The following is a 26,046-nucleotide window of genomic DNA, read 5'->3' as shown; positions in this document are numbered from 1 at the left end:
TGGAGATTGGAGAATCAAGCATGCCGTCTTGTTTTCGTGGTCCTCTTGTTCTCGGATCCGATGTCCATAAAATGAGCGAGCCGCACAGTTCTTAGAAAGCTATAGGTTTCAATATAATGATGGTATCTAGCGCACTAGGGTTTGAAAACTACTCACTCGGTTCGAAATTATAAGTCGTTTTGATTTTTTTTGGTTCATCCATTTTGTTATACATCTAAATTTTTATCTATTTTACTATGCATCTATATTTGGAATATGTAACACCCTCAGTGTTACACCCTAAATCAATTACTAAAACATGTCATGAGCATCATGTTTATGTGTTAATACCATGTGATAGAATGTATAAATAAATTTCTTGTAACTTAAAATGATCAATAAAAATGTTAAACGAAAGTTGATTCAATAGTTCAGGTATATCGAGTAGGGTTTAAAACTAATTTTTATTAAACAAAAATACTATAGAATATGTGTGTGGTATTTAAATAAAGTTTGAAGTACAAACTTTATAGATGATAGTGAAATACTTGTTGTCGAAAAATGATATTACTAGCTAATATTTCTACTAGTTTAGAAATTACAAATTGAAATCAAGTTCAGCTCAAAAACTTAGAAAGATTCTAAGTTGTCAACAAGTAAACATTGCTATGTTTAGCAAATTATTTTGAGAGATTGAGTTAAAGGGTGGTGTGATGTTATAGCTCGATTAGGTAGTCTCATATGCCATCTGTAGCATGGTGAAGATGGTTTGGCTCCTGAAGCAACCGTTTAGTCGTTTTGGGCACTTTAAAATTCGTGCACGACACAGTCTCGGGATGGTTGGCGTCGTGCGCGCAGTCACCGTGTGGCCACCCCGTGCCACACACATGGCCGCGTCCCGCGCGGTCACCCCTTGCCGCCACGTTGGGTCGGTCGGGCCACCTGGGCTTGGCCGAGGCGGCCGCAGCGAGCCGCTGGCCCCGCGCCCTGCTGCCCTGCCTCGCGCTGCCGCCATTGGTGCTGCCACAGTTGCGTTGCGCTGCCGTCGCCTCGCTGTCGCATCTGCACCCCCTGCGACTCTGCACCGCTGACCGCCCTACCGGTGGCCTTGCCGCTGCTGTGCACGCTTGGCGTATCCGCGGCATCGACACATGGCCATACCTGCTGTCGCCTCGCCCATTAAGGCGCTACAGTCGCTCGTGCCATGTCGGTCGCGCGCACGCCTTGTCTGTAGCACCTGCGCGTGTGCATCCTAATCGCGTCGCTCGCGTCCCGCCAAGGCGAGGATGAGCTGAGCTCTGACCTACCCCCTCCCCTCTCTCTTCGCTGCTGCCTTGGTGGACTAAGCCGCACCATAAAAACAAGCAGGGAGGAGTCGCCATCGCCCGATTCGTCGCATCGCTGGCTTCATCACCTAGCTGCCTAGCTACCCGCCCCCACCCCGCCTTGAATGGCGCCCGGTCGAGCTTCAATTTTGGAGCTTTTCCCCGCCACTGTGCCGATAAGGCCGAGTCCGCCCATCACCGAGGGCAGCTCTCATCTGACCACCTCGGGCCAAATTGGCTGCACCGCTAGACTCGCCTCGAGCCCCTCCTTGCAATGCGCACCTGAGCCGTACCCCTACCGCTGTCCCAGCGCTGCTGACGTGGTCGTGTCCACCGTGACTCGTCGTCAAGTTCACCGCGCGTACGCGGCCGGCCTTGCTCGGGGCGTCTCTGGCCGAACCATCGCCTCGGCTAGGTCCTTGGTGAGTCGTTGATGCTCACCCACTACCTCTACTACTCCCTTAGCGCCGTGGCTCACCGAAACATCGTTGTCGCCACCGCAGGTTGTCCGTCGACATGGAGAGGTCGCCCTGCTTCGTCTCCGGTCTCCGAATCGCTGCCCATTGTTGAGCGCTGCCCCGTAGGTGAGAATCGGTCCTCTAGATGGGTCGAGGGGGTCCCTAGTTGGCCGGTGTAGCGGCCCAGTGCTTACATAGAATGGTTTGCTAATGAACTAATCATGACTGCTATTAAACACACATACATAAGGATTCACTAGTAGTAATGCTTTTCGCAAAAAGGAAACCCAACAAAACCATAAAGCTTATCATACCCTTTAGAGTCAGGAAATTATTCTCACTAATCGGGTAAGTCTTGCGAGTACATTGTGTACTCAGGGTTTATTTACCCTCGTTGCAGGTGCAGCTTGAGGAGTGGTTGCTGTGTGCAGGATTCTTCTGGTGGGCACAGACGGATCCTTATATCTTATCGTTTGATGTTTATTTCAATTCCGCTGTTTAAATTCCGCACTCTGAACTTGGTATTGTAATAATGTATTTTTGAAAACTTTTGTTGTATGAAATGGACTAGGTATTGTAAACTCGTTCTCATTAGTGGATTCTGAATGAAAAACGTGGATTGTTTGAGTTCTCCCTTGAGGTGTGCTCGACGAAACTGTCCGATGTAGCCAACTTTCGGGGTGTTTAGTGTCTAGCGAAAGACGAACGCCTTTAAAGGTGTGTTATTTCGGACGATTCTGCCACAAAATTGATAGAGTAGAACTGTTTTTCTTGCGCTGCGTTGTTATTTTGACACCCCTAGCAATGGTATGACGAGCACTCGAAAACTGGCCAAATGCAGAACCAATCTTAAGATATAAGTATTAAAAGTTTAGGATAAATTTAGTACCTACATCAATTCAAAATTGTTTATCTCTATCTGTTTTATTTTCTGACACAATAGGTATGTTACCTTATGTGAGATAAACAGAGCTACTTCAGATGTTAGAAATAAAATGAGGGGATATTTTAGTTTATTTTTAATAATGCCCTATGTGCACAAGTTAGATAATCTTTTATAGCATAATTTAGTTGCAAATTTAGAGGTTACTTTATATAGTCGTTCATAATTACATACAAATTTATAGAGCTACTTCATATTATCTTTTGTAAGGCCATGGGTTACTTTAGGTTCCACAGAAAAATTTACCTTATATTTCTATGGCCTTTAGGGTGGGCACGAGCTTAACTATAATCCATTTGAGCCACCCTACAGCGCGGGCAAAGCGCATTGTACTCAAACTCCTTCTTTCTTAATACAATGATGCGCAAACCTTTTGTGAGTGCAAGAAAAAAAAAGTTTACCTTGTATTATTTTTCTAAATGGCAAAATATAGATAATTTTTTTAAAAAAAATGGAATTGTTCTAGTGGCTTTTATCATAAATAATGATTTAAGTTTATCTAATTGATAAATAATAAGTCTTACTAAATTAATTAATAAATACATTTTTATAATAAACTTATTTGAAGATATAAATGTTGATAATATTTTGTATAGAGTATACACTACTACACAAATAGTTTCGCGAGGCATTGACCTCACATTAATGGAGACGGGCACAGTTGGGTGCCGCCTCTGTTAATCGTGGCCAGCGCCCGTGGCCGAGCGCCCGCCTGCGTTAATGGTTAACGGGGACGGATGTCGTCCATTAACGAAGGCGACCGTCTTTAAACGACCATCTCCGTTAATGGAGTATTTTTTAGGATAGTTTGACTCATTATGAAGTGAGAGTTTTTTTGGGAGGGGGGCGGGGGTGCTGAGGGACTATATTACTTTTGTTGTAATAATGGTTACACCGTGATTGTGCAATGATGCATAATCGCAGGAAAATATGTATGTGCCCTGATACTCTTTGCATTGCAAATATCAGGTTACACACGGATGGCATATTTTAATTAAGCCACTACCATGCGAGGATTTTTTAATGAGTTTTTTTAAGTTTTCTTTTGGAGAAAGGTGATTGATCGACCCACCTTTCTCAGCAAGGTTTGCATGCTTAACTATAATGCAAGGACAAGACGGCTAGGTAACAAAACCGATCGTCACCAAGACCTAGCTACTCCCTTGGACCGGGAACCAAATTTAAGCGAAGGTATCAAAGCCAAAAAGAAAAGAACAAAAGGTGAGGCATAAATAACAGACTATATGCCTCATCTTTCTGTTAAAGATATGGTAGTATATATATAGGAATAGCAACAGATAAAACGAATTGTCCGCTTGGTCGAATCATCCAGATAGAGAGAGAGAGAGCTACACGCATACAAACCGGCCTCTGAAATTTTATGAGGTAACTGGAGTACCGTAACAAAGCTTTTCTTTTTTGCAGAGATTACTAGTGAAGGAAGTGAGATTTGGTCATGGAAGGCATGTTTATATAAGCACCAACAGGTTTTTTGAACAAGTGACAACAGGAGAGGTACACTTGGCACGCGTACGACTGACTGCACACACGCACACGGCACAGTGTTCGTCCCAAAAATAAGCTCCAGCTCATTGGCACATTGACAGAGCGAGCCATATATCCATACCGCGCCACGGACCGGACACACAGTGCAACAAGTGCGTGCGTATGTACGTGCATGGACCATGAGCACCGACACACAGACCAGACATCATCACAACTACGCACCACTATCGATCCTAGGAGTATTACCGATACACAGAGTGAGGAGCGAGTAACCAAGTGTGCACTCTCTGCAGGCATCACACTTGGATGTGGTCGAGCTCCTCGTCGTCGGCGGCGACGGACTGGCTCTGCAGGCGGCGGAGCTTGAAGGAGGAGAGCTTCTGCGAGTGCGACATGTCCTTGTGGCTGCTGGGCGCTGCTTCCTCGAAGCGGATGAAGGTGTAGGTCCAGGCCCCGGACAGCGTGCCGAGGACGGGGCCCAGGAAGTAGATCCAGAGTCCGGTGTAGAGGTTGCTCGCCAGCGCCGGCCCCAGCGTCCTCGCCGGGTTCATCGATCCGCCCGACACTGCCCTGCAATCACCACTCGGTAGGTTTCCCTCGCGTCTCAGTGCTCAGTTCATTCCTTCATCTCAACTAGCTCTATTACTATGTCACTATATGTCAGCGTGGCGTGTGCGGGTCGCTCTCGGGACACGGTCAAATTTACGTTACGAACCAGGTCAGGGCTGGCGTACTAAACTTGCTACGTAGGACATGCTAGCTAGCTGAATTAAAGAATCGTTACTGCTGGCTAATCATGTTTTGGATTTTGCTCTTGTTTACTAGTACTAGTAGGAAGGAGGCAACTGTTGGTTTTATAGTAATCAAATGAGTATTGACGTAGCCCTCTCAACTATTTTCTATTTTCAACCTGAATAATTAAGTATTCTACGAATTGAATAACCCGGCATGTATATGTGTTGTCAGTCTCTAATCGCGCGTGCGTGCGTATTTATGTATTTACCCTGCGAAGATGGACGTAATGCAAACCGCGGAACCAACTGCCAACCCCGCCAACTCACCCACCTGCATCATCCACGACAGAAAAAAAAAACATCGTCAGAATCGTCGTTTTCCACGGCGAAACCAACAGCAATCACTGCTCGGGCCTCAGGTCCAGCACACTTACCGCTCTCGTGTCCGTGGCGACGGCGAGGGTGACGAACATCATGTTGAAGGTGACGATGATCTCGATGATGAGCGAGTGCCAGTGCGGCCCCGTCGGCGTGGTGCAGCCCAGCACGGCGATGGGGTGCAGCACGGCCTTGAGCACGAACGACGCGCAGATGGCGCCCGTGAACTGCGCCGCCCAGTAGAACGGGACCTGTTGCCATATATACATACACATGCAACGCACTAGCTCGTCAGCATCCCGCAAACGTCATCAGAGAGAGAGAAAAAAAAAGGAACGACAGCATCGTGCATCGCTTCACAAATCACAAAGATATAGGGTGCACCTATCGGACCCGGATGCGGTGCTCGGCACGGCACATCGAATCTCGGTTCGGGTCAGCCTCACCCTCACCCCTCACCCGTCGTGAAACAGGGCTCGCATGCAGCCGGCAACTGAGCCAGCCAGCTGCCGGAATAGGGTGCCAAACCAGAGGCCGCCCGCGCTGCCGTTTTCGGCACATCCCCGAGGAATAATACATGTGCATGTGCACATGCCGCAGCGTGCGTGGCGCGGCCACTCCCTCGGTCCCTGTCCCTCCCCGCACCACCACCACCACGGAACACCTCTCGCCTGCGCCGCACGCGCGCGGCACCCGACCCAACGGCCAAATTCACCGTTTTCTGCCAAAAAGGACGGGACGGGAGGGAACACTTGTCTGTCTCCGGCCTTCAGAACGCGGAGATCGTGCCCACGAAAGCGACGTGGCCGGCCGACGGCCCGGCGCCAATCTGGTCGGTTGGGGTTGGAGCCCATGTGGATGGCCATAGCCAGGCTCTTGCGTTTTGGCCGTCCTCAAGCACTTGCGTCTTGGCATTGGCACGACTACACGAGCTTCTGGCTGGCAGTTTCGCTTCATGTCAGCTCAGCTGCTGGAACCGCCGGCAGGTATTCACATGCCGTGCCCATGCCCAACGTATATATTGCGTGCCCTATCTGTATATATACAAGTACTAGCACTCTGCATTATTTGTGTTTGCTAATGCTACTGATTGCTTGGCTCCAGGTTTCAGCTAGCTAGGCAACCGAATAGGCCAAGGAAAGGGACGTGTGAGGGGAATGAACAAGCTACGGTCGCTGCTACAAGATTCTTTAATTCCGCGTGGGCACTATTTGGGCTATGAATATGAAGCATACACGATTGGTTGGTCCGGGACAACAAGCTACATGCATCATGCATGAGCATATACTAAGCGTTGTTCTTTGACTTCCTTTTAGATGAGGATAATACTAAGCTAGACCTTGATCATTTGGCATCTATTATGCCTTAGAAAAAGGTGAATAATTTGGCCCATGATCACACCATGACAAGTATGTGCAGCTCAACTTAAGCCATGTATTTGGTTTTGTGTTTAATGTTAGTATAGTTCTCAAACATTTTAGATACGGCAAAACCAGGTGAGACAGATACCCCTCTTGTTATATATCCATGTACCTGTTGGTCAGAACAAGTTATGTTTATGTTTAAATATTCTGACACACTTGTATCCAGGCATTCGAAATATACGAGTGTTATATATGTGTCTGTTTAGTTCCCAAAATTTTGCAAAATTTTTCAAGATTCCCCATCACATCGAATCTTTGGACGCATGCATGAAGCATTAAATATAAATAAAAAATAAAACTAATTACACAGTTTAGACGAAATTCACGAGACGAATCTTTTAAGCCTAATTAGACTATGATTGGATACTAATTACTAAATAACAACGAAAGTGCTACAGTACCATTTTCCAAAAAAATTCGCCAACTAAACAAGGCCTATGTTTGCCAACGTCTGTTTTCCTCTTAGAAATATAAAATTGGTTGAAATGTGTTGTCTATATACTAAAAAGGGACTGAAATATATAAGAATGTCAAAGGAAGAAGAGCTCAGCAAAGCGAAAGGAATCGCTGGTGTGCGTTGTTATATGTCACTGAGGAGCTTAGCTGTACGCATGTCAACGAGTGCATCGTTATGCCCAATCAACTATGGTTCAGTTTTGATGCAAGAAGACGAAGTCTGCAGCAGGCTGCAGCCTGCAGCTGTAAACAACAGTTGCGAACGCGTACCTGAATCCAGGGGAAATGGCGGAAGACGGCGAACGCAAGCGTGACGGCGGGGTTCATGTGCGCGCCGGAGATGTGGCCGACGGCGTAGATCATCACCGTGACGATGAGCCCGCCGGCGACCGACTGACCCAGCTGCGATATGCGGTCCTTGTTGCTGCCGTAGATCCCCGCCGCCCCACAGGTCACGAACACCAGCAAGAACGTGGACACCACCTCCGAGACCACCTGTTGATGGGTTCCATGGGAGGGAGCACCACACACAGTCTCCGGTCATTAACAACCAACGAAACGACAACAGAATGAACCAGAAGAAGCTTCTGTCTCTGTGTGACGATGATCTGCCTCACCAGACACCAGTCACCACCATAGATATGCATACCTTCTTGGGGAGGTGGGGAGGGAAGATGTCCGCCAGCGATCGGTCGTAGTACGTGGGGGGCATCATGGTGGAGTTCTGCACCGCGCCGATGTCATGGATCTCGTTGTTAAAGTTGGCCCTGGAGTTCGATCTCGAGTTGGTCGACATTTCCGGCGATTAGAGCTAGCACACGTACTGCACTCAGGAAGAGAAGGAGGAGGAAGAAGAAGCTCTACTCGCAGCTATGTGTCTGCCTCTCTTTCTTGCTTGCTTGCTCTTGGAGGCAGTAAGCAGGAGGTATTTATAGGGAGAGCCAGGTCCTCAAGGAGTGAGCTAGAGGTGGCAGGTACACAACGCCTTTTTATTAGGCCTACTTGTCGGGTCCACAGAGGCGCAGTGCTACTTATTAGCTCCCTAATCGGCCAGGGGATCGATCATCGCTGCTCAAATGAATTTCCCCGATTTCGTTCCAGCTAGTTTAATCTCTTCCAACACGTTGTCGGATCGCCATTGGACGGGATGTATGAACTCTCACGTTTATATTTGCTCTTACTTAAGGACACGAATTCGCGTCATCGTTCCCGTGACCGCAGACAAAACAAATGGTATTTGTGTCTGCAGCAGGTAAAATAATTTGGGGTTTATCAATTGGTAAGTGTGTATAATATGCCGCGGGATAAAGCGCGACGTCGAGGTCATGACGCTGGTATAGTATAGGGGTGTGGGTGACGAACAAATTCTAAAATAGGGAGGGCCGGGGGGCGCTTGATCCCAAGCGACAAATGCTATTGTAGGGACGGATATTTTGGCGTCGCCGGACTTGGTATAATAAGTTGACGTTTATTTAGCATATTCTGCTCGTACAATTCAGGTAGCATGAGCAAGCCAACCAGGACAAACCGTGCCGAAATTTACCATTGGTTCAGGGACATCGTCGCTGTCATGGCATTGCCGCCATTGCCGTATTACCGATGGAGCTGCAGCAACTGAGCAATTTTCAATTGCAGGGTCGCCGACTCGGCTTGCCCATCAGTGACCGAATTCAAATGATGAGCAGTTGTAGATTTGCTAAGAATGTATTACAATACGGAGTTATCCTAACCACTCTGTGCTTCAGCAATCAGCATGCAAGCTGCAGTTAGTGCTCTGCGGACCGCAGACCTTCTGAATGAGCTAAGAACCAATGCTTGCATCGATTGTCACTGTCAAAACTGACCTGCCACTGGTTTCAAAAACGGGAAGAACAACCTGCCACTTCTGAAAATATCATCTTCGTTACTTCAACGATTACCAGTCCTGAGTACTCCAATCTGATATTTCTCTTCTCACCTTCACTTTGCTTTCTTTTTTTTTTGGTTTTCCAGGCTTAACTGAAAACCACTAACTGTCTTCAGGGTTAAGAGGTCAGACCTACCCAACTCGGATGGTCTACATTTTCACCATCTTGCTCCGCTGCATAGGATCCTCAACAATTGCCGGTTTGAGCAATGCTTCAAAAGTACAAACGATGTACCAATCCTAACACCGGCATTTGTCCACTTTTCCCTCTGGTACTAATTTTTGTACCACTGTGTTGTCTCAGTACATGAATTGCGCGTTCCTGACATTTTCAGGCCTAATTTGCTGGAGGTAGGCCCATTTCATGGACCACCAATCCACCATATGGTGTGTCAACAGTGCTGGTACACATCACGAGTGTATGGCAGTTATGCCACTTCCTCCTGTGGGCTGCAATCGCAAAGCTCCCTGATGGGGGAGTAGTAGACGGTAGGCACGTGCACTGCGCTCCAGCATTGGACTGTGATGTCTCGCAAGGCAAGACCTTCCATTTCCACGGCGTGGCACTGTGCTTTTCAAAAAGAAGGCGGCTTTGTTGATCACTACAACTCGTTTCAAGTCAGCCACTCAACTTGGGAAAATCCGAAACCTCTAGAACTCTGCCAACCTAGCTTTGCAGGCCGACTGCGCACTCTAAGAACTCACTGTTACTATCAGTTAAGGATTCTGCACCGCGTTTCAGGAATTTTTTTGTGAACGTGTGCAGAGATACTGTACAAAGAGGACGCGTACAAGAAACAGTTACTGGTATCCATACACGTGTGGTGTTTGGGTGTGGCGAGCTGGTGATTTCGCTTCTGATTTTGTTAAAGGTGAAGCAGACGGCTCTGCTGACCTGAATCTAACAAACAGTGCGTTAGCATGAAGCCACAAGAGGAAATGCTTCTCTCGTCCACGGAAACCGAACCATGATAGCTGACGAGAAATCGATCAGATAGGCCGAAGATGCATCCTGACACACACTAGTATTATTGATATCTTTCTTTGCTGATCATTGCTTTGCTTTGTCTGCACCTACACTGCAGATGCACCAGAGCTTCAGAAATCGTCACTCCAGTCCATTCAAGCTCTTGCAATTAGCCTGCCCTAGCCCTGGCCCTGCAGCCATCCATATCACCCGTAATTTCAGAGATAAACACAGTTCAGGTTCCACACTGAACTGCTTTGAGCTTGAGCTCAAGTCCAACCTAGACGCGACAGTGCGACACCTGTAACCTGTGTCAACTGTCAACTGTCAAGGCGTGCCATCCGATATCTGCTTAGGTCACTGTTAGTGTCCTGGAGACCTGGACGGCTGGACCCCTGGCCACCAGTTCAGCACCTGGTGTCTGAGTCTGAAGAAGCATCATTAGTTGCAGTAGAATCACCATCCATGGTTTATTACCTGCTTTACCCAAGTCCAATTAGTAGGAAGATATAGATTCTTGCAGCTGTAGTGCTGTCCTGGCTCACGCCTGACCCCAGAACTTGGATCTCGACACAAGAACCATATCAACTTCCCCGTCAAATCAACCTGAAACTGTGGCCTCAAGCGTCTTAGCACACTGCTAGTAGTGTTCCGACTTCAGGTACGTAAGGATATAGGATACCCATTGGCTGCCGGAACTTCTCTGTGGCAATGGCATCCCGATCCTGGACGTGCGTGGTGCTCCGATCCACACCTCCTTGTTAGCACCCTCAACTAATTGAGCATTTGAGCTACTAAGTGATCAGTCCCATCACCGTGCCTATTAGCTTCTCTTGGATTAGCTAGATTAGAGCAGTAGAAGCATCGGTACATGTTGGCCATTGCACACACTGACGCCCGAGTCGTCGCCATAGCTGTGTAGGCGTATATGATTCTCAGCGACACGAGAGGGTGTGAGCAATGTCGACATGAGATAGAGAAGTTGACATGCGATAGTGGAGGCTTGATTGCGATTTGCGAAAACCTTGCTGGTTTTTTACCTAAACGCTAGCCTATCTGTCAGGCGGTGAATGCATCAGTTGATCGGCGGCTGCACCGAACTACGGATGGAAAGGAAGAGTCTTGAGTCTTCACTCTTCAGGACAGGACCGGACTGAAAAGGGCGACACCAGCCTGATCCTGACGCCGTTCTCGCGCCAGTGGAGGGCTGGCGGCTGGCCGCACTGATCGCTTCATCATTCGTGCCAATGATTTCTCTGGAGCTAGCTCGGGTTGGCTGCTCTCGCTAGCTTCCAGGCTAGTGGCTAGTGAGTGCAGAAGACATTGTCACGATGTGCGTGCTTTTTTTTATAGGAACGCACAGGAGGCTTACCTGATTTCTGAACCCTTTTCACTTTGTCTGCAGCTTGCTCTTGTGCCTGCATTATTCTGCATGTATGCCAGATCAGTTCTTCTTCCTGAAGCACCTGTGGTTAGTTACAAACCGTTTGCGTGATACAGCTATTGTCTATCTGAATTCTGAAACTCCAAAGTGTCTGAATTCTGAAGATTCAGCAAAAGAGGTCATTATTTACAAGAAGAATCTCTTTTTTTTTTGGTGCTGAAAATAAAGTTGCTACAAAATAAAAAAGTTCAGAAGGAAATATCCTCTGTGTGCTTCCCTGCAACTCCTGGTGCATAGCATTCTCTGACGTAGCATCACGCTTGCGTGTAGCCATTATCCCATCAAGAGGAGCCAGAGGGCAACCTAGGTCGCCCGTGAACATGACAGGAAGCCATCTTAAAAAGAGCCTGTCAGTTGACTAAACTGGCTTACGACTTCCATTCCAAAAGTACACGACAAGGAAACCTTCACAATTCGCCAATCCCGTGAGTTAGTGGAGATGGAATCCGCAATTAATCTGGCGACAGCGTTGTTTTTACCTCTGTCAGGATGAGTGCCAGCCCCCAAGTGGATCAAGTGGTCGCCTGGACTCAACCGTCCATCGCCATTTCTCTATTCCCCTGCTTTCGGCTAAGTACGGACAGCTGCACAGTGGTTTAAGAATGACACAATCGAGTGATTAGGAAAGGAGAGCGGGCGCGAGGGTGGTTAACGAAAGGTTTGTAAACAATTAGCGGCGGACAGCTCGATGAGCTTGGATCATACGGAATGGCGTCACCGATGAATGTTGAAAAGAATGGCGTCGCTGTAAGCGTGCGTCAATTTGATTTGATCCTGTAGTGAGCCCACACTGAACTACTATTGAGAGTTGCGGCGCCTGGGCTTTAATGTCAGCCTTATGGGCCACAATTTGCTCGGTGCAGAATTCCATCCTCACACAAGCGGGGCCAAACTCTTGGCCTGCCACGGACGACTGCGCTATTTCCTGATGTGGGCTCGTATCACAGCCCAGGTCAGCGGGGCTGTGTGTCTGGTTGGGCTGCCTCGGGCCTTGCGGTGTTGGCGTGGCAGCTCGTGGCTGCGCCGGTTCTCCGCGGTGGTGCGAGACCGAGACCTGAGAGCCGAGAGAGTCAGAAGCGAAGCGAAGAGAAACCAAGCAATCCGCCTCATCCCCGGCTCGGCGGCTCGACACGATGCTAGCGACCGCCTCGCCGCACCTCCAGGCGGCCGCGCGCCGCCTCTCTTTAGCGGTGCCCGTGAATCAGGGCTGCAGCAGCGTCCGCCTCCCGCACCGACGCCCCGGCCGGTACGCGTCGGTGCGCGCGGCGTCGACGGCCGCCCCGCCCGCGAAGGAAGGGGCGGAGGACCTGGGGTTCCAGGAGATGTCGTCCGGGACGCGGCGACGGTACTACATGCTCGGGGGCAAGGGTGGGGTCGGGAAGACGAGCTGCGCGGCGTCGCTGGCCGTGCGGTTCGCCAACGACGGCCACCCGACCCTCGTCGTCTCCACCGACCCCGCGCACTCGCTCAGCGATTCCTTCGCACAGGTCGCTCATCCCGCTGAATGCTTCCTGAGACATGCTTGATTCTAAAGCATCTTGTTCTTACTTAACTGCTTCATTTTGCTTCCTTGGCGTTTCAGGATTTGAGTGGTGGGACGCTCGTGCAGGTCGAGGGCCCTGATTCACCTCTGTTTGCGCTTGAGGTGAGAAATATCATATTCTGAACAGTGACAAGGACCTATGGAACATGCAGATCAATTGAGCATAAGTGTTGCAAAAAGCACCGTGGGTGTGGTGGAGTCATAGGTGCACTGAGTCTACACACCTCCATCTAAAAATTCTGAGCAGTAGTGTAATAGACTAGTAGTTAGTGTTCCATAATATAAGCATGTATGAGAATTGATTTCCATTGGCCACGAGCAGCTTTGATCCTTGCAAGATGAAGCTCCTGGCCGGTTGGCAGTTGCTGCCATTATTGATTTCTCTTAACAGGGCAGTTTGCATTCCTGTTACCTCAAACTTTTTTTTATTATGAATGGTTACAGTCTTCTAACAGGGCAATGCCAATGAAACTAAAATAAGTGTGATGAGTTGACAACTTACATTGTTATATTCATAATGCCTAGAATAGATTTTTTAGTGGAAACAATAGGAGAGTGCCCCACTATGAATGCCTAGAATAGATTGGTGCGCACCGTTCTTATGTGTGACATGTTCGGAGTTTTGATGCAGATAAATCCTGAGAAGGCCCGGGAGGAGTTTCGGACAGCAAGTCAACAAAATGGAGGGACTGGGCTAAAAGATTTCATGGATAGCATGGGCGTTGGGGTGGTTGTTGAGCAGGTGCATGATCATATTTATGTATACTTTGTGTTCAGTCAACTTTCAGTAACCTGAGCATAAAGCACTTTGTTCCAGTTCAGTTCAGTATTTGGCTAATGCCATCTTCCAGTACAGCTTGGAGAGTTGAAATTGGGGGAATTATTGGACACACCACCACCTGGCCTGGATGAAGCAATTGCAATTTCTAAGGTAAGAAGACATGTGCATAGCTTATGGTATCCCTCCTTCTCATTCTTCTGATTGTAGTTTGTGACCTCCATTTTTGTGTCACTCAGGTTATGCAATTTCTTGAAGTACAAGATTACAGCATGTTTAGCCGCATTGTATTTGACACTGCCCCTACGGTAATAACCCTACCATTGTGTATCAAATTTTGAGTCAAGATACCCAGTCACATTATCAGCTATTATTTGCTTCATTTTTTGACAGGGCCATACACTCCGGTTACTATCCTTGCCAGATTTCTTGGATGCGTCCATTGGGAAAATCTTGAAGGTATTTGTTAGCTTCCATGCTTTGTGCTATTATGCTATGATTTAAGGCCCTTAAATCCTTAATATACACTGATTGCTGAGTGAAGAAAAAAATAGTTATATTGTAATCTTCTTACAATCCCCTTGTTTTATTCTGATGGCTCGACTTGTAGTGATTGCATATCCTTCTGATATGGTTTCCTGTGACTTATTTAATATAGCCTTCTGCACTGTGCTGTATTATTAACACATTCAGTTTGTGAAATTGGATAGCCGTATGTGCTTTTCTACATCTATGTGCTCAAAACATTCCTTATACTATGTTCATGTCTGTGTTAGTGAGCTCAACATTTTATTTTCCTTGGCGTTGCCAAACATCACATGCATCTCATTGAAATGGCTTGGTATGGCCAAAGATCATGACTGCCAGTATGCAACTATTTGTTCATTCCATCTGCTGTCTCTATAATTTAATTGGAATTTGATAATGATGTTGTTCTTCAGATATCATAGCTAGGAGATAATATTTCATCAGATGTTTATCGTTGTGTTCCGGCAACTTGAAATGGTGCTGTTTGTATCTTGTTGAGGTCTGCCTTCTTTTTGCAGCTGAGGAGCAAGATTGCTTCTGCAACATCAGCTATTAAATCAGTATTTGGACAAGAGGTCCAACAGCAGGATGCAGTAGGTGTTCTGCTCAGTTCCTGTGGAATACAGTATATTTGTTTCTTCACTAGGTGTTCTAACCTCTAACTCATATTCATCCTCCTAAAGGCAAACAAATTAGAGAAACTCAGAGAAAGGATGGTCAAAGTGAGAGAGCTTTTCCGTGACACGGAATCAACAGAGTTTATAATCGTGACAATCCCAACGGTAACTTTTGTATTCTTAGCTCCCCATCCCCCTAGCATATGTACTCCCTTGAAGGTAATACTTGGCATTTTTTAGGTGATGGCAATCAGTGAGTCATCAAGACTGCATTCTTCGTTGCAAAAGGAAAGTGTTCCTGTAAGGAGACTCATTGTGAACCAAGTTCTGCCACCTTCAACATCAGACTGCAAATTCTGTGCTATAAAAAGAAAGGTACAAATGATGTGGCACCGACAGTTTAGATTTTCAGTTAATATCTGGTTCTTGTAAAAACTACCGGCCTGCAGGAAAATTTATGCATCTCATTTTCTTTTACACAGGATCAAACACGTGCATTGGATATGATAAGGAGTGACCCGGAGTTGATGGGTTTGAACATTATCCAAGCACCTCTTGTGGACATGGAGATTAGAGGTGTTCCAGCTCTCAAGTTTTTGGGTGATATAGTTTGGAAGTAACTTCAGCTGTGGGAAACAGGATCACTTATAAGGGTGCTTAATTGGCCAATGTTACTGTTAGCCTGCTGCACGATTGCATTGCTCTGCAACTGACAATCTGTGGGCTCTTCTGGTATAAGCTTGAGAAGTTGTTTGCAGCTACAATACAGCATAACATACCCCCCGTGCATTAAATCTGAGTAGAAAGCACCGAATTGGAGGGTTTTGCTGCACGCCTGCACTAGCGTTTGATGACCGGTTGCTCTTGGCAGTGATGCCAGTCGCCAGATTCGATTTAGTCCCAAATCAGGCTAATTGAGCTGAAATGCTGTAATGTTTATCCTTTTGTATACATTAATTATTCCCAAGATAGATAGCAACACTTGTGGCCTTTTGGTTCGACGGCTTTGTGAAACTCTTCGTTTTTCCATACGTGCCATGTCAACTTTGTACAAGAAATGAGTTTTTTTCCTTCTCCCCTGATGCAGTTGTTCAGGATATTTTTAAGCATTGGTTTATCTGCCAAGCGATGATGCTTGGGCTTGGGACGCTACGTTGATGTGATCAAACGGGTAGATAACACTGTAGAGGACAGGACGCGCGTGCCGCTCCGGAGCGTGTGACGTGTCTTTGGATTTCGCGCAGCATGCAGACCCGCGCCGCCCATGCAGGCCGATCCGGAAGGCAGTTCTGCTTCGGGAGTCGGTTCTGCAAGAGAAAATTATTCCGAACTACTTTTGAATGGTAGTAATATTTTTCTCTCATGATATTTTAACATAAATATTAGCATAAACCAAATTTTAGCATCAGAGCGAAGAGGCATATGTCTCTGCCGGTTTCTGCAGAAATGCTACTGGCCTATTGCCGCTATCCTTGTCATTGCATCGTCCAATCTGAATCTTGCATAGGAACCTGATGACATAACCTACCAAGGATCCACCGTTGCAATTTGTGGTTTTGATTTTGTAAAACCTTGAAATGGTGTGAAGCTGTTTCGAGAATACTCCTATTTTGCAAAACCTTTGGCACGGAGTGCTAGCTAGTCCTACTCCTTGTTGGTCTTAATGTATGGTTTCATCGAAATAAATTTTATCCGACATATATCATATCTTCTATCATTTACCTATCACATATTTAATTTTCCGACTTATTTATATGTTGGTTTCTGTGTAGGCATAGTTTCATGTGTCTAAGACATTATTTGCTCCTCTCTTTCTTCCTTAATTACAATGTCACATTATTTTTTATTTATTTGGGGTCTTAATTAATAATCTCCTACAACTAAAAAGAATAAGCGTGTGTACTTTTTGGTGCGACATTCCAACGTGGGCCCATAGTCCTGCCTGCTGCGTTCCCGCAGCCCTCGCTCCTACACCTATCCCTTGCAACAAAATTCTTCCTTCCAAATTAATCGTGCACAATTATAGCAATACAATTTGCTAAATGAGGACTATATATACGAATGATTGATTATAGACCAATTTCAATTCTTTTTTTTTGAAGGAAGAAAGAATATCAAGGATTACGTGAAACCGAGCAACCAAACCACCTTCCATGCATGGCGCCGCAATGGTGCATGCAAACAGGAATCATGCATGTGCAATCAAGAAGGAAGCCATGCAACCAATCAAGAAGGAAACCACCATCATCAAAGACCACACCAACCACAAACGGCACGTTAGCATGGCTCATCAATCTCTTCTCTCATCACGTCTAAAAATCCCCTACAACTAAAAAGAAAAAAGCGTGGACACTTTTTGGTGCGATATTTCAACATGGGCCCATAGTCCTGCCTGCTGCGTTCCCGCAACCCTCGCTCCTACACCCATCCCTTGCAACAAAATTCTTCCTTTCAAATTAGTCATGCACAATTATAACAATACAATTTGCTAAATGAGGACTATATATACGAATGATTGATTATAGACCAATCTCCATTCTTTTTTTGGAAGGAAGAAAGAATATCAACGATTACGTGAAATCGAGCAACCAAACCACCTTCCATGCACGGCGCCACAATGGTGCATGCAAACAGGAATCGTGCATGTGCAATCAAGAAGGAAGCCATGCAACCAATCAAGAAGGAAACTGCCATCATCAAAGACCACACCAACCACAAGCGGCACGTTAGCATGGCTCATCAATCTCTTCTCTTATCACGTCTAAAAAGACTAAAAAGTGGACACCGTTTTGGTGCGACAATCCAACATCGGGTCATCGGTCTACCTGCGTGCGATCCCATGCTCGTTATCCCACCCGGCTGCGATGCCCCCCCCCCCACAATGGCTCACACGACGCTTCTTCCCTAAAAATGCCACTCCACGCGAGAATCACATGATCACGTCTCATCATATGCCACTAATAGACGGAAACCTACGGCCAAACGACGTCCACCAATCGTAAGCGCTTGTGAAAAAAATCTCAAATTGCCTGGCCAAATAGGAAGGAGGGGAAACGGACGTCCATCTGGGCGTAATTAACGCTCGTGAAAAAAAATCTCACGTCTCCGGTCGGCCAAATAGGAAGGGAAGAAACGGACGTCCATCTGGCATAATTAAGACTTGCGAAAAAAATACGTCACTTCTCTTTCCTAAAATCACATTACATGCAAGCCCAGATTTTCATATTCTCTCCTCCTTCTCTCTTTCCTTGTAGCGACAACCGCACAAAAGAGAGGCAGACGAGATCAGACACCATATCCTGCTACCCCACCCCACCACGAACCATCGTCGCTCTGGCCGTCATCGATCATCGTAGTGGATTGATCATCGCGCAAGCCACCGTTCAGCTCGTCCTGTCCGTGGAAGAAAGGAAAGGAACAGCGTCCAGCAGCCAACCGGACAGCTAGTGTGCGTCTCCGCCAGGCCCTCCCCACCGGCTCGTCGTCGTCAAAGGATCAGTACGTCTCCGCCAGCGTCTTCAAACTGCTGTTGCCCTCTTGGTAGGGCAAAGTCCACTGTCCTCGTCAGTTTGACAGTTTGGCCGCCGCACCCATCGATCTCGGTAGTACTAGGCGTAACCGCGCATAACCTCGCCTACCGCATCATCACCCAGGTATATATGTCTCCAAAACTTTCGTGGCCAATTGTCACTTGGTTAGTATTTAGATTGCTTCTCCAGCTTTCAAGTGCAATTCCTGTTTAGACGTTCCCTATAATATTCAGGTTGCTTCTCCCGCTTTCATTTTTTTAGGCCTCCATTTAGGTTCTATGTCATCCAACTAAACAAGCCAGTTAGGAGCAAGTACCGTAATACAAATTTATATTTTTGTTTATGATAATTAATGTTACTTTATGTTTAAACAATAATTGTTTATATGCAGGACCATACTTTCATAAACAGGACAGCTGCAGGTGACATATTAAGATCGAGTTTTGTCCTGGCAGTTTGCAATAAGATTGTTTTGATTTCTTCAAAAAAATAAAATTGTTTAGATTTTATGCTAAAACTTAAATTATATTTTAATTGTTCACGCATCGTGAAGATGGATTAAAAAAATAAACATTATGAACATCTCTTAAATTACATTTTAATTGTTCATGCACCATGCTTATGTCGACCCTGTGCATGCTGGAGCTTTGGCCAGCAGATGGCAGGGCAGTAGCTATAGAAATTAATATGCTTTATTTAATTATTCTTTGTAATATTATTTGCTTGATCATAAGGCATAGCAGTTTCTGGTTTAGCAGCGCCGTGTGCTGTCATTCGTGCATGTAGGCAAAGAGCCAGAGATTCCATTTTAAGACTTGGGCAATCATAGTGATTCAGAAACTCTAGGAGTCTGCAATTGGCTGATTAGACCTCTCACAAGTTAGGGTGTGTTTAGTTGGGGAGGTGAAAATTTTTGGGTGTCATATCGGATGTGTCGGAAGGATGTCGAGAGGGGTTTTTGATACTAATAAAAAAACAAATTACAGAATCCATCAGGAAACTGCGAGACGAATCTAATGATACTAATTAATCGGCCATTAGCACATGTGGGGTTACTGTAGCACTTAAGGCTTTTTATGGACTAATTAGGCTTAAAAAATTTGTCTCGCGATTTTATCGAGAACTGTATAATTAATTTTTTTTCGTCTACATTTAGTACTTCATGAATGTGCTCAAACATGTTCTTTTACCGTAGGAGCCAAAATTTTTTGAAAACTAATCAGGGCCTTACAATCATGATTCGGAAGAATACTTCGATGCATTAAATGCTACGGTAATACAGTATGCACAACGTTTCTTGGGGTATAAGCGCACGTGGCCTTCCACTCGTCTTTCTTTAGGACCCTGCGTGCCCTTCTACTGTCAGCAATACCAATACGCCTCTCTTCTTCTTGTTAAAAATTACTACCTCCGTCTCCAAAAAAAAATACAATTCTAATATAGTATCACGTTTTAGTACTTTAAGTTTGATCAATTATAGATAAAAAATATCTATATTTATGATACTAAATAAATATCATCAGATTAATTATAAAATGTATTTTCATAATAAATTATTTTAAAGACCTAACTGTGAATATTATTCACTACAAACTTGATCAAACGTGAACCACTTTTCGTGGCACGTAGCCTATAGTTGCATTTTTTTAGGACGAATGTAGTACTTCTCTGTTCTCTGAATTCTTTTATTTAATATTTTAGGAATCAAGGGTATGTATTGCTTAAAAGAACTATAAAGAGATACTCTGCTATTTTGCGTCTTAAAAAAACATAAAGAGACATGTATGCACCTTCAAAGTGCTCCTACCTCGTGATCGTGTACTAGTATGCTCTCCTAATCACTGGTCGCCAGGTGCAGCTTCGCAGGCTAGTAAATTTAACAGAAAACTCCCTCCGTCCTAAAATACAAAATATAAACATTCAAGAATTATTTTAAATTACAAAATATTCTAAATGAATCAACCTTTCAACTCAGTTTAAAAAGACAACATATACATATGTGATACATATTAATCATTAGTGTTTATCACTCACCAAGTATGATAATGACAGAGTTATATATTTTTTATTTACCACATAATATATTTTAATTTTTTTAGGTTATCATAATTTTAGGATAGAGAGAGTATTAGAAAAAAAAATTATGAAGAAACATCTATTTCGACAAGGTAGTAACCCCTTGTACCCTTTTCCCTGGTAATCGTCACTCCTTTCAGGCAAAAAGGTAAATGAGTAACGGAGCAAGTGCTCTGTCTAGAAAATTCGCGCGGTTGCTCGTTTACTCCCTCCGCCCCGTGCTCTGTGCAGGTAAACTTTCTTAAATTTGACTAGATTTATATAAAATACTAACAACATTTATGTCTCCAAATAAATTTATTATTAAAATATATTTAATAATTAACCTAATGATACTTACAATATTATGCATCATAAATATTAATGATTTCTTGCATATGATTAGTTAAAGTTAAAAATATTTGACTTCTCATAAAGTGAGTGACAATTATTTCGGTACAGAGCCAGTATGCATGACCATTTTTTTTTTATTTTGATGTTCATAGAAGATGCACGCGTGCATCGAGCTGACGTCAGAGGTGAGAGAAAAAGAGTTAGGCTTAAAAAATGGATATGTCTTGGAAGCCGTAAAGTTTCTAATAATGACATTGCCAAACGAATGACATTGTACTTCTCACTACGCATTACACAAAGTCCTCTTCCCGTAGCATACCCTGCTTAGGGGGTTATCAAATCATGGACTAATTAGATTTAATAGATTTGTCTCATAAATTAGTCCCAATGTGTATAATTAGTTTTATAAGTAATCTATGTTTAATATTTTAAATAGTGTTAAATATGTTTACCGTAGTCGATGTGACGTTGGCTAAATTTTACGAGACGGGAAACAAACACCCCCTTAACCTGATGGCTGTAGCTCCTTTGTTCCGTAGCCTTGAACACTTCTTTCCTTCGCCAATGGAAGATCGTTTCTACGAGGAAGACGACTGGTACTTCCAGTTTCAGGATTTCAGGTACACCTTTCTCCAGGACTGTTCCCTACGATGAACATTTGTAAGGATTTTTTTCTCTCTCTGTTTGATCGAATGCTACTCTTTTCCTGTCATGTGCAGTACTTTTGAGTCACGCTCAAGTGCTGGTGATTCTTCTTCAGAGAGCAGCTTCTCTCAAGGTACCACGACGCTTTGTTACAAGGATGCGCGCAAGCAAGCAACCATTGCACATTTTCTTGAGTTCATGTTCTTTCTTCTTTGAACGCAGGTGAGGTCGGCGACCTATTTGATGTTGACTTTCCCAGTTTCTGGGCTCAGATAGAGGAGGACGACGCGCATCGCAAGAGCAAGGAAGGCGACTGCGAGAAGGCCCTGATCGAGTCTGCCAATGTGCAGACGGTCGCAGAGATACCAGGACGTCGGGGCGGTGGGTCGTCAGAGACGAAGAAGGAACTGACTTTCGAGCAGGTGTCGCGGCACTTCTCCGTGCCGATCAAGCAGGCGGCGCGGGAGCTCAACGTGGGGGTCACCGTCCCGAAGAAGCAATGCAGGAAGCTCGGCATCCCGCGTTGGCCGCACCGGAAGGTGAAGAGTCTGCAGAAGCTCATCGACAACGTCCAGGTCTCTGCTTCTCTCGCTCTAGCACTGTCTTCAAGTTCGTTTCGGCTAGTAGATTTTCTCTGCAATCTTCATGAACTGACAAGGATGGAGCGCGCGTCCTGCAGGGGCTCGGGAAGGAGAATGCACAAGAGAACGGGCATCTGACCAGGAGCTTGGTGGAATTCCTGCAGCAGACGGTGGAGCTGCTCGGGGAGAGGCCCGATGTGATGCTGGATCAGAGGACGATAGAGCTCAGTCAGGTGTGCTTCAAGGAGAATGCACAAGAGGACGGGCATCTGACCAGGAGCGTGGTGGAATTCCTGCAGCTGACCAAGAAGATGATCGAGGAGAGGCCCGATGTGACTCTGGATCAGAGGACGAAGCACCTCAGGCAGGTGTGCTTCAAGGAGAGCTTCAAGAGGAAGCGCCTCATAGGCTGCCATGGCACCTGGTGAAGGATGCCTCTGCTTGCCGATTTGGTCCCTGAATTTTGTGCTGGTGCAGGTCTGATCACATAGGAATTTTGTCTGATGGCAATGCGTCAGTCTTTCAGTGTATGTAATTAGCAGTAATGTTAGCCATAGTGTGTTGACCTTCAGATTAGGCATGCCATTGAGCAGTAAGTTAACTAGGGCAGCAGTCAGCCGTCTCGTAGTGTAATTAGCAGTAGGGTATGGTGTAGTATGATGACCTTAAGATCAGGTGTAGTATGATGACCTCAAGATCAGGCTTGCCATTGGGCAGTAAGTTAACTGGACAGCAGTCGATGAATCATTTTGTTGTGTTTATCTCTTCTTGCCATCCTCCCACTTCGGATTTTAGAATAGTTCTGCCATGAATTCTCTGTCTTTTGCCTGTTACTTTGTGGAGAGGTGTCTATGCTTAATGCTAAGACTGGGGCTGAGCCCTAAAACTCTAAAAAAAATTCTGTATGAGAACTGCTAGACGAGCAGTCCAACAGTCTCGATACATTTGCTTCCTCGTCAGAGTTCAGAAACTAAAGATACAGGGATACAGTAATCAGAACCAGAACCAGAACGGGGAAATTTTAGTTTCATTATTATGTTTTGATCTATTATACATTCATTCACGTCGAAGTTTGCCGTCGTCAGCAATCCAATCGATGAACTGCTCCGGGTTCTCAACATCATCAGATGCTATATGTTGCAGGATCGATCGATACAAATAGGCAGCACCTTGATCTACTTGCTGCACTTGCACAACCTCTCTTTCTCTCCTCTCCGTGCCCATTGTCCACGCACGTTGGCCTCAATTAACCCGGTTGATCAGCCGCAAATCTCTGCTAGTTCACCGATCAGCTGCGACTCCAACAACTAAAGTGAATGCCATTTCGACGACGACGACGACGATGGCGACATCGCAAGCGGCAGCTCACAAGGTGACCTTCTCCATCTCCCGTCGCAGCGCGGTGGCCCTGACGAGGCTGCCGATGGTGTTGACGGCGAGCTTGATGTCGTCGAGCGGGTTGCCCGGCACGACGCGCTTGTAGAGGTAGCTGTCGAAGGTCATCTTCTGCACGTAGTCGTCGGCGCACATCTCCACGAACGCCTCCCGCGCCGCGTTGGAGCGGTAGAACACCTTCTGCAGGATGTCCAGCACCTTGTACGTGGGCCAGTAGAGGCGGTCGAACTCGGCCAGGTACTTACGCAGGTCGCTCTCCTCCACCATCCGCGTCCCTTTGGCGGAGCCCGCCACGATGGCCTCGGCGCACATCCGCCCGCTCTTCGCCGCGAAGTAGATGCCCTCGCCGGAGCACTTGGTCACGTACCCCGCGGCGTCGCCCACCAGCGTCACCCGCCCGGACACCCTGCATTTTGTTGGTCAATTTGCCAGTCATATCCGGCAACTGCATGCCATTCTTGCCCCGAGAAACTCATGGTAGTATGGTACCTCTTGGGCCTGGGGTGCTCGGGGATGGGGTGCGCCTCGACGCGGATGATCTTGCCGCCCTCGATCTTGTCCTTGGCGCGGAGGCGCGTGGCGGCCTGGAACTTCTTGATGTCGGCCTTGTGCGTGACAGTGCCGGTGCCGACGGCGACGTGGTCGCACTTGGGGAACACCCAGCCGTAGAAGTCGGGCGAGACGTCGTCGCCGACGTACATCTCCGCGCGCTCCTCGTAGTACACCATCTTGTCGTCGGGGATCTTGACGCGCTCCTGGAACGCGATGGCGTACTCGTAGTCGCCCGCGCCCATGTCCTTGGCCACGCGGGAGTTGGCGCCGTCCGCGCCCACGATCGCGTCCACCTCGAACGACCGCTTCTCGCCGCCGATCTTGCCGTTGCTGCTACTGCTGTCGTAGTGGTTGTAGTGCACCACGTACGAGCCGTTCGGCTCCTTGGGCGCCTCGTACCTGAGCAAAACAATCAGATAGATCAAGTCTCACCGCGCGTTCACTTGTTGCACACCAAGTCTCCAACTGACATTCAAGATTTCAGAGTTGGCTTTTAAAGCATGCAGATCCATTTTTGGATATGTGCTTTGATTCATTCGATTTGAATCGAATTCCATGAAGGTTGTGGCATGACTAGAATTGAGGGTCACGGCACTCTCAATGCTGAAATCACCATAGTACGTTAATTGTGTTGCCGCCTAAACGTTTTGCTGATGTGACAAAGTAGTTATTGAAGAGAGAGCAAAAATCATAGAAACCATATCTAAATTAGAAACCATGTCTACACGAGAACTAAGACATGAAGGGATATGATTGGTAGAGAATGGAGAGAATGCATGTGATTGGATAAAAAATTGTTTCGTAAAAACTATGCATTAAGATCATGATTTCTATACGTAGTGTCTATAGAAATTAATAGCTATTTCTAGCATTGGGAGTGCCCTTAAAAACGTATGCACAAACTATCTAAACTGGCATGCATGCACAAATTAAGATCAAATATTTCCCCCCTAGGAAAGTAAAATCAATTTGTACTAGTAGGCACAAGCAGCATGCAATTCAAAATGCTGCCAACATCAGTGCAAGAGTATGAATGACAGCATTCACTTCAGTTCCTGTAAAATCTTGCTGTTGGGTTTTCCGTGCATACCTTAGGAAGAGGCCGTTGACGACCTCCGCGCCGGCGGACTGTGCCCGTGAACGGAGGTAGGCGTCGAGCACCTCGCGCCTGACCATCCCGATGTACTCGTGGGGCGCGAGCGTGCGGCCGATGTCGACGGCGACGTTGGACGGCGAAATCATCTTCATCTTCCTCACCTTGCGGTCCACGAGGTCGAGCGGCAGGTCGAACTCCGACACCATGCACAGCGGGATGGCGCCGCCGCAGGGCTTGCAGTTGTCCATCTTCCGCTCGATCAGCACCGTATCCACGCCGCCCTTCGCCAGCGCCTCCGCCGCGGCGCCGCCCGCGGGGCCGCCTCCCACCACCGCCACCCGCAGCCGCCGCCCGTTCGGCAGCTTCCGGCTCGACGCCGCCGCGCGCGTCACCACCATCCGCGCCCTCCGGCTGCCCCCCGCCGGGCGGGCCCGGCACGAGGACGGCAGTGCCACGGCGGAGGAGAGGGAGGTCATTGTTGCCAGGATTCTTGGCTAACGGACTCGCCTTTGGGAGGGAGGAGGATTTTTCGTTTGAGCTCGACGTTCTCGAGTGCGAGCTCCGACCTCCGAGGGGAGCGTAGTAGTGAAGTGAGAGTGGATGGATAGGATGAGGGGAGATTGCGGGATATGCTGGCCGTTTGATCGAGAAATTGGACGATCTGGATCGTGTAAGGATCAGGTTTTGTTTGTTTCCGCTTTTTTGTTGTTGGATCCGGGCGTGTGGTTGAGCTGTGTGCCAAGTCTCCGGATGCAGGCGGGGCGGGTTGTGCCCAACCGCAAACCCGCAAAGCTCGTCACAAGCAAATGCTGTCCGCCAACTAAATTATGTAGCTACCAAAAGTTCCGTGGG

The 26,046-nt window shown here is 46.7% G+C and overlaps 4 protein-coding genes across 4 annotated transcripts; 2 read left to right on the top strand and 2 right to left on the bottom strand.

Annotated features, from left to right (window-relative positions):
- Nucleotides 1-4,137: 4,137 nt before the first annotated feature.
- Nucleotides 4,138-8,109, bottom strand: LOC136467743 (aquaporin NIP2-1-like). The gene is made up of 5 exons (XM_066466519.1): nucleotides 7,853-8,109; nucleotides 7,474-7,698; nucleotides 5,380-5,574; nucleotides 5,215-5,276; nucleotides 4,138-4,781 (listed from the first exon to the last, which is right to left on the bottom strand). The coding sequence occupies exons 1-5, from the start codon at nucleotides 7,997-7,999 to the stop codon at nucleotides 4,508-4,510; spliced, it is 903 nt and encodes a 300-aa protein (XP_066322616.1). The 5' UTR covers nucleotides 8,000-8,109; the 3' UTR covers nucleotides 4,138-4,507.
- Nucleotides 8,110-12,573: 4,464 nt separating this feature from the next.
- LOC136467742 (ATPase GET3B-like) lies at nucleotides 12,574-15,985 on the top strand. The gene is made up of 10 exons (XM_066466517.1): nucleotides 12,574-13,007; nucleotides 13,103-13,165; nucleotides 13,695-13,805; nucleotides 13,920-13,994; nucleotides 14,081-14,149; nucleotides 14,235-14,300; nucleotides 14,888-14,962; nucleotides 15,053-15,151; nucleotides 15,227-15,361; nucleotides 15,469-15,985. Exons 1-10 carry the CDS (start codon nucleotides 12,654-12,656, stop codon nucleotides 15,604-15,606), a joined length of 1,185 nt encoding a protein of 394 aa, XP_066322614.1. The 5' UTR covers nucleotides 12,574-12,653; the 3' UTR covers nucleotides 15,607-15,985.
- A 5,504-nt stretch (nucleotides 15,986-21,489) lies between these two features.
- LOC136466138 (protein RKD3-like) lies at nucleotides 21,490-22,579 on the top strand. The gene is made up of 4 exons (XM_066464595.1): nucleotides 21,490-21,545; nucleotides 21,645-21,703; nucleotides 21,793-22,145; nucleotides 22,229-22,579. The coding sequence occupies exons 1-4, from the start codon at nucleotides 21,490-21,492 to the stop codon at nucleotides 22,577-22,579; spliced, it is 819 nt and encodes a 272-aa protein (XP_066320692.1).
- A 568-nt stretch (nucleotides 22,580-23,147) lies between these two features.
- LOC136467741 (geranylgeranyl diphosphate reductase, chloroplastic-like) lies at nucleotides 23,148-25,760 on the bottom strand. The gene is made up of 3 exons (XM_066466516.1): nucleotides 25,189-25,760; nucleotides 24,036-24,497; nucleotides 23,148-23,952 (listed from the first exon to the last, which is right to left on the bottom strand). Exons 1-3 carry the CDS (start codon nucleotides 25,668-25,670, stop codon nucleotides 23,517-23,519), a joined length of 1,380 nt encoding a protein of 459 aa, XP_066322613.1. The 5' UTR covers nucleotides 25,671-25,760; the 3' UTR covers nucleotides 23,148-23,516.
- Between the last annotated feature and the right edge of the window lie 286 nt (nucleotides 25,761-26,046).

This window comes from Miscanthus floridulus, chromosome 7 (genome assembly GCF_019320115.1).
Source record: "Miscanthus floridulus cultivar M001 chromosome 7, ASM1932011v1, whole genome shotgun sequence".
Classification (NCBI taxonomy): domain Eukaryota; kingdom Viridiplantae; phylum Streptophyta; class Magnoliopsida; order Poales; family Poaceae; genus Miscanthus; species Miscanthus floridulus.
The sequence above is the reverse complement of the archived record's forward strand: the minus strand, read 5'-3'. Positions and strand labels throughout refer to the sequence as shown.

Coding starts and splice junctions, on each gene's coding strand:
- LOC136467743 (XM_066466519.1), bottom strand. CDS start 7,999: ATGTCGACCAACTCGAGATCGAACTCCAGGGCCAACTTTAACAACGAG. Junction 7,699..7,852: donor CTCCCCACCTCCCCAAGAAG/GTATGCATATCT, acceptor ACCCATCAACAG/GTGGTCTCGGAGGTGGTGTC. Junction 4,782..5,214: donor ATTACGTCCATCTTCGCAGG/GTAAATACATAA, acceptor TGGTGATTGCAG/GGCAGTGTCGGGCGGATCGA.
- LOC136467742 (XM_066466517.1), top strand. CDS start 12,654: ATGCTAGCGACCGCCTCGCCGCACCTCCAGGCGGCCGCGCGCCGCCTC. Junction 14,150..14,234: donor TATTTGACACTGCCCCTACG/GTAATAACCCTA, acceptor ATTTTTTGACAG/GGCCATACACTCCGGTTACT. Junction 14,963..15,052: donor AGGTCCAACAGCAGGATGCA/GTAGGTGTTCTG, acceptor ATCCTCCTAAAG/GCAAACAAATTAGAGAAACT.
- LOC136466138 (XM_066464595.1), top strand. CDS start 21,490: ATGGAAGATCGTTTCTACGAGGAAGACGACTGGTACTTCCAGTTTCAG. Junction 21,546..21,644: donor TTCCAGTTTCAGGATTTCAG/GTACACCTTTCT, acceptor TGTCATGTGCAG/TACTTTTGAGTCACGCTCAA. Junction 22,146..22,228: donor AGCTCATCGACAACGTCCAG/GTCTCTGCTTCT, acceptor TGAACTGACAAG/GATGGAGCGCGCGTCCTGCA.
- LOC136467741 (XM_066466516.1), bottom strand. CDS start 25,670: ATGACCTCCCTCTCCTCCGCCGTGGCACTGCCGTCCTCGTGCCGGGCC. Junction 24,498..25,188: donor GTCAACGGCCTCTTCCTAAG/GTATGCACGGAA, acceptor TGTTTTGCTCAG/GTACGAGGCGCCCAAGGAGC. Junction 23,953..24,035: donor GAGCACCCCAGGCCCAAGAG/GTACCATACTAC, acceptor AACAAAATGCAG/GGTGTCCGGGCGGGTGACGC.